We start from the raw sequence: 11,800 nt of genomic DNA, 5'->3' as shown, positions 1-11,800 counted from the left end.
GTCTGTGTGTTCTCTTATCTTTAACATGTTGATGGATGACTAAAGGAATTTGGCCTCTGTGTCACCTCCTGTTTGTACCCCAGTTAATCAGGAAGTCATGGATTACAGCTTGAATGTCCCTACACACTCTAATCAACTCAAAGATGTACAATTCTTAAGGAAAACATGCTTCAGTTACATTGTGTTCACTATAATTTCCAGGGCTGCTAATAATTGTTGTTCATGTGTTTTTTTGAAAATAATTATTTCTTGATGATGGATTTGTTTTTATTTGATTAAATTTATTTCAATGAAAGTTTGGATATTGGATATGGCTTTTCAGCGTGAGATGGATTTTTTCTAACCCTTTCCAAAAATGTTTACAAAGAGTGCCAATAATTGTGGAGGGCACTGTATATAGTTATACCCATGGTTGAAATTTGATAAACGCATACACAGATCTAGACAAAGCAGCCTTTCTGAGGCCATGTGCATCACCAACGGTCTGCAAGTATCCACCAATGGCATAGAAAGAGAGAGCTGTCAGAAGCTGCATAGTGGACTGAGGGCAAAATTGGTGTGTTTCACTTTAATCTGCACCATTCAGACCAAGGACACTCATTATGTCACCCCAGGTCAGCCTGTATTTCGCTATGAATTGTTCATTACTGAGATGGTCCAAGGGGTTCATGTCTGCCCACAAAACAGCATTTAGACCAGCAAAATGACTTCCTGGACAATGCTGTCTGAAATGCCGTCTTTGGTTGAGTTGCACAGTTCTCTGTCATTGCTGACCATGAAGGATGGTTTACCTTCCCACTTCATAGGATGTGACAGAACACATAGCAAGTTCGATTTGTTAGCTCATTCTGTATCAAGGTTGTGCCCCATTCCATTCATCAATTTCCTCACCTTGTAGGATGTTGAATTGGAATTTGAATTTGAATGTCAGGAAGAAGAATTTAATTAATTTTATTTAAAAGAAATTCAATCTAATAACGTAACACAAGAATATAATATAGCAAAATATAAATATATATATAATAGATTTACTTTCTAGATGGTAGATGTTGAAATTGATCTTTTATATGTGCAAGTAACTAAAGTGTACTTCATATTTGCATAATTATAAGATAAAAATGATTCCCAGACTTTTCAGCCAGGTACTCGAAATAACATACATTTTCGTGATAGTGGGGGGATATTAATATATGCTGCTTATGTTAAAATGCTGTGTAATTCGTATTCAAATATTAAGCTGTATTGTTACAACTGCACCTACACGATGTAAATTTATGAGAATTCAACTCCGTTTTAATTCAACTTCCTTATATTCAAGTTCAAATTGCAATTTTGCAACCAGGTTTTAACTAATGTTTTTAACTGAATTTGAATTCAAGGTAATTTTCAGTTCAATTTTGAATGGTGCACGACCCTGTAATGTACTGAAATAGTATACAAGTGTTAAAACGGCGAATTCCTTTTGCGCTTTTATAGCTTACATTATAGTTTTATATTGCAGCATTGACTTCTTATAATTAATACATCATCACCAACATAATTCAAGAGTAAGTGTGTTTTGTGATTTCTGTGTCTCTGTGGCAGGACACAAGCGAAAGTTCTAATAAAGAACCACGTACAAATAGCAAAATAGCGAGTGGGTCGGCGCACTCATAAATCTACGAACGAGATAACGAAGTATTTTAATTATGAATGGATTCGAAAAACACTCGCTAATTAACGATTGATATTAAGGGCTAGATATAACGAACCACTTATTGTTACAAATCTGTCAGGAAAGCCACCCCAGTTAGGTAGCATATTAACTAACTTTTATTAGTTAATAAGAAATAAAATGTAAGCTAATTGTTCAATAATGTGCTGTTGTCCACGTAGCACAATGACGTCACAATGCCATTTAGCAACTTTTGGCAACAAATCGACCTGCCAGTAGCAACTTCGCCTGAAAACTAGTTGACAACACTATGGAAGACCCCACTGTATGTATCACTTTAATAAGGTTTAAATAAAGGAAGTACATTTTTAGAGTTATATTTCTTGACAGTAATTACACCCCGAATTTACATGAAGTTTTTACCATTTTGAAGACTATGCAAATGCCAGGTTTAATAATTACGGACTGAGGAGGATCATGTACGTTTTCTCTTAAATAAACTGAATACATTAGTCTCTCTGTTTAGTCTCAGGCTTGCTATATATGTGGGTCTAAATGTGGTTTCAGTTAAAGGGACTAATATTTTTTTAACAAATGCGTTTTATAAACTGTACAATAAAATATGTGAAGAATTTTCTGTTATTACCGTCAATTCCACACATATAATCATTGTTAATGTATTTTTGTGAGGTGCCGGCCAAATGAATGAATGTATGCCCCAAATATTTTCACTTCAGTCTGCACAGCAAGGTGATACAAGGAGAAAATATCATGATGATTCAGCTTTAATATAGTATCACATTAATCTGTCATTCAGCTATAATGTTTCAGAACAACTAGACCCGATTTAAAAACAAAAGTAGTTTTTGATCGTGTCATTTAACTAATTGTTATTCTAACGATAATTTATACTGCGATTCATATTAGTGTTCAGTTGTTCTCCAGTTATTATTGAATCCTTAGCTTACTATTTCGGTTGTATTTTTATTGTGCAGGGTCTAATAATAATCTCAGTTTACGTTTCCGTTTCTGTTTTCTAAAGCGATTCAACAGGTTATAAATAAATGACGATTCCATATGTGTTAGCCAACCAGAATGCCAAGTTTGCTGTTCTAAACCTAACGCGGCAGACCTGACTAATTTCATCGGAGTGAACAGGCTATTGCACATTAGCCTTATTTTTCGTAAAGGCGATATAGTTCTCCTTTCAAAATTTCATTGGCAGTTCAGAAATAGGAACACTTGGCATACAATACCGGTTAACTTAAAAATTAAATGGCACCATTCTGCCTAAAAAGGATTAAAGGGTATTTTTTTCAAGTTCACTGTCATGTCCTAACGATTATGGTTTAAAATGATGTATTTAAATTTAATTTACTATCTCAGATATATTCATTATTCACATTTTATTTGTTCGATATTTACTACCAACTGCTTTATACATAAGTCCAAACGATGAATTTCTATGGCGAAAAGATAAATTGGAATGTGTTACTAAATTTCAACATATTTGCATATCACGTGATCACAACTAACCAACCGGTAAACGAGTAATCTGTAAAGTAAACATGGAACAAAAACAGCAGAAGGTTATGTCTTCAGCCGTCGTTCGCTTTAATAAATTTACAGAATAGTCATGATCATATTCATTTCTAATCAGTTTGGCCTATTATAATGCTTTGGAAAAAATCATAAGGTGGAAATGGCGGGGTTGGGGCTGGATATCCCTTCGGTCCAGGGAAGAGGCTACTGTCCGTCCTTTCCGACATGTTCAGGCCGTTCTTTTTTTGGGTTAGGGTCATACTCAACAGCGGAGAGATCTACGTCTATCAACCCAGAATCTACTAACCTATATGGTCAGGGTCCGTGCTCTTCAGCCTCCACCACTTCACCAGCTAGTTTCGGTTGTTGTTTTGGAAACAGTCATTACAGTTTCAAAATACAATATAGTACTGGATTCCAGCAGGACATAATTAAGCAACCTTTAAATGAACATTTAAAGGAAACGCTTACGGATACTTCACGTGTCGCAAGACAGATGCACTGCAACGAACTACCATTAAGGACCAAAGAGTACGGTATTTTCCAAGACTTCACAGGTTCTTCCCCACGGATTCCAGGATATGTCGATGTACCTGCTTCTGGATCATCTGGGCGCGATATTAACATTGGCTGTCAGTGGAATTGGTCAAGTAACTGGAGCAGACCGGTGTCTTTCATAAAAAATCAGACCGAGAACCCGCATGTGTGGAAATCTTACGTTGCAGGTATAATACTTATTATTATTATTATCAGGGGGGAACTATCTCCTCAACTACATATACATTTTAAACATTCTTTCCGATAATATACACATACATTTTTTGCCGTATATCTGGAGAAAAAAAAACATTAAACTTGGCCAAAAAGGTATTCGTTTCCGCTTACACTCTTCAAACAGTATATTTTCGGATGGGAAACATGACAGTGTGGGTTAGAAAAGCGTGAAGCATTGCCCAATTCTGGCCAAGTTGCCAAATTCTAGCAGTATGTATAATTCAGTTATTTATGGCATTTGGGCAGGGAAGTTCCACGAAGGTTTGATTTTAGGTCTGTATTGCTAAACCCCAGTGCATGTATCTAAAGGAAAGTGTTGATGTTGTACCACAGCATAAGTCCAAATAAAACCATAATTATAATTTACTGGTGAAAGCTGTCGCGCGTGCATGTATGATTCTGTTATCGTCAGTGATTATGGACAAAATATCAAATTTTCGTGAAATAGTATTAACGCATTATCGCTATTATAGAATTAACTTAAGTGTCCACATTGACACCGGTAGGAAATTTACTCAGATGCGTAAGTACTAAATAACTAACACATGACAATAGGCCTACATTAATACTGGCGAAATGTAAAGTAATACATAGATGGGTTCTAAATGTATCCATTTAACGTGTTTTCCTTCCGGGCCTTGCCATTCATTTTAGACGTATTTTTCTCTATTTGTTTCAAGGGGGAACAGCTCTAAGCCAGCCAGATGTCAACAGTGTATTACGGCGTGGGAAGAAGAAACGGGTGCCTTATACAAAGCTGCAGCTCAGGGAACTTGAAAAAGAGTATACAACTAGCAAGTTTATTACCAAAGATAAAAGGCAACGGATTGCATTTTCAACCAATCTATCGGAGAGGCAAGTCGTCATTTGGTTTCAGAATCGTAGAGTCAAAGAGAAAAGGTTGCTTAGGAAATCAACGTGAATTCTACTGCTGAATTTCAATGAATGTTTGGGACGACGTTGTGTGAACGGCAAATAATCGAGTGAATATGTGCAATTCTTCCATTGAAAACTTTAATTTCATGCGTATTTCTGTTTTTTCTTTTTTTCCTGACTTTTGTGCTCGTGGTTAATACGCTGAAAATTTTTTTAAATAAAATGGCTTTAGACATTGAATGCTTGCCACTAAGATGACACTTTGGATATCTTACGCTGATGTGAGATGTATCGCGTATTTGATTTTCTTTTCAGTTCAGGTTTTTAATAAAGTACGTCATAATTACCTTTATTTGTCTATTTTTTAAATGAAATTAAATTATATTTTCTTGTTTTGTTGGCAGCATTTATAGATTAGTCTATCTTTCAGAAGATTTTCTAGACAAATGTCGCTGGGAACATTTACATAGAGCTACAAATAAAGCAATAAAATTATATTTGGCTTATTTAGCTAAGAAAGCAAAACGTTTAACCAGTTTATTTTTAAAATTAACTTGTTATTAATAGTTATTTGAAAATAAATATTACAGATGGAATAGGCCTATATGTGACTGATGGCGGTGTATAGTTTACAGAATTCGGTCACCCAGATATACATTTTAGAGGGAAGCCTAAACATATTTTATATATCCTCTCATCGAAAACGAATGGTTCCTTTATCCAAAAGGAATCGAATTCACGTGCATTTATGCCTTATTGTGTATTGTGTTTTCGTTGTCATGTAAATAATTTACTAAATGATTATGGAAACAAGAAAATGGTCTGTGACATTCTCCGACACAACTTTCACTGTGAATTACTTAAAAGACAAAAAACATGAATATCGCGCTAATTTGATTTTTGTTTGCTTTCCCAACAAGTTTTTCTTTATATGTATAAAATTACTAGGTTATAAAACATTTAGAAAATATTTAAGTCATGCAACATTTTAGTTTATGTACAGACCTATTAAAAATTCTTATACGCAATAGTACATTCAATTATTGTAATTGAAATTTACTTACTACTTAATATTTTACGATGATGATTATTATTATTATTATTATTATTATTATTATTATTCTCAAAGCTTGCTTTGGTTCGAAGATGGATGATGGATGGACGTTTTCTGAATTTGATTTTTACCGTTGACCTTGACATGAAATTAGAGTCTTTGACCTTGACGGCAGTGAAGCTCGTGCATAACGAAGAGTCTGCGATCCATGGGACTGCTTCGCCATCTGCTGGATGAGATATAAAACGGCATGATTCGGAAGCAGTGTTTTTCACACGTGGTTCATTGAAAAGGCTACATATCACTATGTTTTGTGAGGAGGATTTAATGTGGCCAAATGAAATTGCATTTTTAATGATTACATTCTCTCTGTATTTCGGCAACGAGATGGCCACAGGGAATCCGTCCATGCGCAGTGAGGCCCTAGCGCATCGCCTCAAAGGCTGCCGGCCAATATGGCCCATTGTATATCTATGACCGCGCTTGCGTTTCTTCTCCGTTCAGCAGCCCCTGGATATGCTGTTTCCTCTGTTTTGCCTCAGCTGTCGTAGGTATATACACTTAGATCTCTAAACTGGCAGCAATTCAATTCTGTTACCACTTAACCGATTCGTAACTATTTTGTATTTTTGTAAATGAAGTCGAAGAGTGTGGATTATTCATATACAGTAAGAGTGAACAGACGGAACTTTTTTTAATATAAACATTTCAGATAAAGTATATATTTTTATGGAATAGGGATGAATGGTGTGGAATCTTCCATATGTTATTTAACCGTCCTTTTAAAGAATATGGGGGCGTTACACCAGTTTTAACAAATGATATATTTCACTGCATGAAAAGCCGACATTGAGTTACATTTACAAGTACAAAGTATTTGGGAGTATGATGGCATTTGCCTGCCTATATTATCATGATTGTCGTTGCTGTTGTTGTTCTAATTGTTCTTATTGTTGTTATATATTACATTGCATCGGCCTAATATGCGATTCGATCTAAAGTGTGTTTAAAGTCGGTTTTAGAAAGCACGGAATTGAATTTAATGTCAAGTGTGTGTTTTAAAGGCCTATTTTATGTTGTGCATGTATAAATGAATAATATCAACTTGTATAATTTGTCCAGGACTTTTTGAAGGATACACATTTCTCTGGTCTGAATGAAAATTAAAAAAGCAACCCCTTATTTTGTTGTATGCTATTATTTAGGCCTACTAATTGTGTCATAAACAGTTTTGTGAAATGTTGCGATCTGTATATATTTCAAAAGTGCATAAGGATTGGATGCAATATTTTTACAAAACATTTTTTGACAATTCATTCATGTCATTGTGTTAGGTTGTAGTAAACCCATAATATTTAAATTACTGAACCTATGCCGATATACCTAAGCACAGACATAGATTATTATAGCTGAAATACACACACACACACACACACAAACACACACATAAAGTTTGTACAAATCGAAAAAGCATACTTCTTGTAAAGTTTTTACTTTACAGTTTCAACGAAATATTTTCCAAACACGAGTCATAATGTTTTATTTAATCAATAATGACCAATCTGTATTTTAACAATTAGTAATGTAACAATGTATGATTTAATAATTTAAAAAGTCACTGCGTATAATTATTGATGTTGGTCCGTTTAACAAAGTGGATACGAAGTGTAGTGTATTAGTATTTGCAAATATGAGCATAATTATGAGCACAATGAAAAAGCTATTAATTATTATTGTTGTTGTTATTGATTATAAAGACGATGATACTGATCACGCTGTTGTTTATTATTATAAAATAGCACAATATGTACGTAGACGTATAGTTTGTTTTAAATTTTCTAATTTTCGGAAGTTTAATGGAATGTGTCAATATTATATTGTTTTACACAAGTCAACGACACATATGAAATTAAACTTGTATAATTTTATGAATGATTCCCTGGACTACATTCCATTTCTCTGAATAAAAATGAACACCTCTTGTTTTCATGTTCTATCAGTCTATCTTATCATTTTCTGTATTTGGTCAGAAACAAATTAGTAGTTTGTGAAATTACGTGATCTAGGTATATTTCAACTTTCTAGCGGAATTTTACAGCGAACTTTATGACAAATTATTTCAGCGGTTTTGTAGTCTTAAATTAAAAAGGGGTTATGTTATAAGCGTACACACGGTGGAAACAAGTGCCCGCAATATTTACATTGCTGTGTCTTTTCCCAAACACACATGCATAATCATTATTGGTAATTGTGTCTTTGAAAGATTTTTGCTTGATTCCGGGAATTGTGCTACAGATATGCAATGGAGGATTGTGACTGTCCTTCCATATTACAAAACTATTTTTGTATTACAAACCTACATACTTTAAATTCGATTTCAGCGAAATGTTTTCCAAACATCAGCTTGAATCTTGTATTTGAATAATAATCTATTCATATTTTAGTAATTAATGACGTAATAAATTGTAAAATTAAACTGAGTCAGTTATTTATTGTAGTATTCCCAAAAACTGGCAAAGTGTATTGTGCTAGTATGCAAACACGAGCAGAATTAGGCCCCTATGAGCACGTTGCAAAAGTTGTCGATTCTTATTATTAATATTAAAACAATAATAATAATCTTAGTGTCAATCAATAAAAACAAGAGCTATTGTTTTGCTGCTGTTTTTATTCAATATATAATTAAGTCAGTACATGAGAAGACATAATCGTGGACTGGTTTGGGTTTTATTTCAGTTTTACTAGGCCTATGAATAGACTAAGCACTATAGAATTGCTATTTACGTTACCATATCATTTTGCTTACACGACAATTTCCGCCGAGGCACCAGCAACGACGATAACGAGATTTTCTGGAATATGCTTACGTTGAGGTTTCTCTAGAGGATGTTCTTCAGGACACCACCCTATGGTGTGAGAGGGGGGGCTCGATAACGTATTTTGTATGTCACGTGACGAACGTTAACAAATCAGAAATCGCCTCCTTCTTATTCTTGAAGGAAGCTAAAAGGGTTGTAAGAATTGTATCTCTTATCTGCTTGGAAATGTGTGACAGAAATTTTCTAAGTTCTGGCTTTGTTGGATCCCTCTTGAATTTTTCCACACAGGATTTTTATTTTCCCAATTTACGGAGTAACGGGGTTCAGTCCTCCGAACTAAATCACATTTCGTACGGCAGAAGAGAGGTGTGCTCAACCCCGTGGACTTCCCCAAATCCGTGCTCATCTCCACCACAAAGCCGCACGTTCAGTAGCTTCAGTCAACCCTTTCTGGCAACTTCAGTGTCTCTAAGTACCAATCCCAACACTCATAATAAGGGTCCACTGGAAGAAGCTATTAAGTACTTCAGTCTTCAAGATGCCAATCATAAACCAGAGGAATCAGTCAGACATGGACCGTCTTCAGGCAGTGAACACGGAATTATTCACCCTGCTTGTGCTGCCAAATATAACTTTTGTAATATGGAAGGACAGTCACAATCCTCCACTGCACAACTGGAACAGAATTCCAGCAATCAAGCAAATATCGCGGGCTTCAAGGAACCGGTCAACTCAAATGTCACAGTGCAGCAAAACTTAAGTGGCCCCTGTGTTAGGGCATCCCTCACTGATGGTATGCGACGTCAGTCTTCTACATCTTCCACGTTATATGTTATATTCATAATCGTAAAATGTGACTTATGCACATATTTATGTCTGAACACATTGGAATTCTCTCTACTGTGGTTTTCAGGAACGGGAAGAGGTATAAAATAGAGAGAACATGATATATTGCTTGCGTGGAAGGACAGGGTTATTTTATTATTTTGTTTTCTTTTTTTCAGGTGCTGTTTGGTGTTCTTCACAAGTGAGGACCAAAAAGAAACGGAAGCCGTACGCCAAGCAACAGATTGCAGAACTTGAGAACGAGTTTCTAATGAACGAATTCATAAACAGACAGAAAAGAAAAGAACTTTCCGACAGGCTGGACTTGAGTGACCAACAAGTTAAAATTTGGTTTCAAAACCGAAGGATGAAAAAGAAAAGACTGTTGATGCGCGAACATGCATTTCCCATTTACTGAGCGGTTATCTTGGCGCAGAGACCAAGGTTTTTATGTAGACGGTCATAACTTTACAAGGCTGCATTACATCTCATCATCGTGTCTCTCCTTGCTAATTGCTGTTCTCAAAGCCTCATGTTCTTCAATTTGACATTGCAATGTTTACATTAATAATGAATAAAGAAGACACCTAAGATGTACTTCTAAGTATTTCCTGGACATCTGCGAGTGTGCTATTGATATCACCGAAATATATTACAAAGTATAGACTATGCACCATTGTTTAGTAGAAGCAGGCCAAGAAATGGAAAGAACGTTTCACATCAACTGTTTCACCCAGCAAATCACCTTTCGATATCAAATGCCGATTTGTGTATTCGTGCATTAATAAAGGGCTGTCATGGAGTACCTATCTATTCAGTTCTCTTTAATTATGGCCGCATTGTTCTCTCAGGGGATTGTATTAGGGATCTTGGAGGTTTATTGGAAAATCTCCAGTATCTTTCTTTGCATCGATATTTCAGATTTGCACCCACAACACTAAGGATATAAACGTATAAACGATTAATAATTAGGTAGGATCAAGACTAAAACGGGGGTCTTATAGATAAGATTCCCATTTGTAGCCCTTATCGCACATGATTATTATGATAATTAATACACACCAGCTCACACGCGCGCGCACACACGTGTATACACACGCGCACACGCACCAGCATTACATTTGCTGATGTATGCGATTTTTCGTAAGAGATATCAGTAAGAAAGTATATTAATACACCATGTGAATTGAAACGACGGATGGCAGGTGAAATACAGGGGTTTAAAAACTATTTCAGAACTGTAATTGCATGTCTAATGTAAGTACATAAGATACAATTCACATATACATATATAAATATAATGTATTTTATTGTGAATAAGCTGGTGTAATTTAGACTAAATTTATGCATAAAACGCATAATGGAAATATTTACACGCTATTACCATTTAACCATTAACATTTTACCGATAGATCGATATTAACATGCTCCAAAATGTGTTGGCTAATCTAGCAACCAAGGATATTTGAGGTCAACTCATTTAAGATCAAAATTAAGATAGACTTATTAAGTATCATTTGAGGAATAAATATGATAGTATTAATATAAATTAATTATTAATGCATTAACTATGGAGGATTGATTTTAATCCATTGTGTTTGTGTACAGTATGTTTTGTTTTTCGGTTATATCTCTATATTTATTTAGTTGTAAAATAAAACTAAAATTGAAAGAACTTCTGTTTTAATGTGTGTAAATGTGGTTCTTTTTCTCACGAATACTGCTGGAAGTCTTGATTTTACATTATCGTTGTGTTTATTCTATGGTTCTTAGTATCGTTGCGTTCTTATGCGTAAAGAGAATTCTACATTTGAAAGGGAAATACAATATTTTTTTGAAAATGCAGCATTTTTTACATGATCATAAGCAGGAGCTGTATTTCAATTAACCTGGTGCCTAGGCGTACAGACAATGATTATTATAGATTCATGTATTTATTTTTATATATTATGATTATTATTATTTTATTTTATTTTTTTTAAAAAACCTTCTCTCTTATTTAAAGTCATGTTCTTTAAAGCAATTTATAACAAAAATGAAGTAGCCCATTGAAAAGCGGAAAACGTACACAACTCTTAGGCATTTCATAAAATGTATTTTCCGTACGAGCCATAGTTCAAAACAAATATTTCCTCCTGACGCCACATTTCTGATATTACAACACTCAACAGGATATTTACAAATATTCTTTTGAGTTGATAATGTAACATACAATATCTGTAAATCTAGGTTAGTTTAACAAATAATACCCATATG

General features: G+C 34.7%; 2 protein-coding genes across 2 annotated transcripts; both read left to right on the top strand.

Annotated features, from left to right (window-relative positions):
- The first annotated feature begins 3,210 nt into the window (after nt 1-3,210).
- On the top strand, nt 3,211-5,192 carry hoxd13a (homeobox D13a). The gene is made up of 2 exons (XM_023801769.1): nt 3,211-3,921; nt 4,651-5,192. The coding sequence occupies exons 1-2, from the start codon at nt 3,357-3,359 to the stop codon at nt 4,890-4,892; spliced, it is 807 nt and encodes a 268-aa protein (XP_023657537.1). The 5' UTR covers nt 3,211-3,356; the 3' UTR covers nt 4,893-5,192.
- Nucleotides 5,193-8,899: 3,707 nt separating this feature from the next.
- hoxd12a (homeobox D12a) lies at nt 8,900-10,346 on the top strand. Its single transcript, XM_023801768.2, has 2 exons — nt 8,900-9,512; nt 9,724-10,346. The coding sequence occupies exons 1-2, from the start codon at nt 8,945-8,947 to the stop codon at nt 9,960-9,962; spliced, it is 807 nt and encodes a 268-aa protein (XP_023657536.1). The 5' UTR covers nt 8,900-8,944; the 3' UTR covers nt 9,963-10,346.
- The last annotated feature ends 1,454 nt before the right edge of the window (nt 10,347-11,800 follow it).

Source organism: Paramormyrops kingsleyae, chromosome 16 (genome assembly GCF_048594095.1).
Source record: "Paramormyrops kingsleyae isolate MSU_618 chromosome 16, PKINGS_0.4, whole genome shotgun sequence".
In the NCBI taxonomy this organism is placed as follows: Eukaryota; Metazoa; Chordata; class Actinopteri; order Osteoglossiformes; family Mormyridae; genus Paramormyrops; species Paramormyrops kingsleyae.
The sequence above is the reverse complement of the archived record's forward strand: the minus strand, read 5'-3'. Positions and strand labels throughout refer to the sequence as shown.

What these genes read in the sequence shown, in the direction of transcription:
- hoxd13a (XM_023801769.1), top strand. Translation starts at nt 3,357, where the DNA reads ATGGCGGGGTTGGGGCTGGATATCCCTTCGGTCCAGGGAAGAGGCTAC. An exon ending in GTGGAAATCTTACGTTGCAG is followed by an intron (nt 3,922 to 4,650) that starts GTATAATACTTA and finishes ATTTGTTTCAAG; the next exon opens with GGGGAACAGCTCTAAGCCAG.
- hoxd12a (XM_023801768.2), top strand. Translation starts at nt 8,945, where the DNA reads ATGTGTGACAGAAATTTTCTAAGTTCTGGCTTTGTTGGATCCCTCTTG. An exon ending in TAGGGCATCCCTCACTGATG is followed by an intron (nt 9,513 to 9,723) that starts GTATGCGACGTC and finishes TCTTTTTTTCAG; the next exon opens with GTGCTGTTTGGTGTTCTTCA.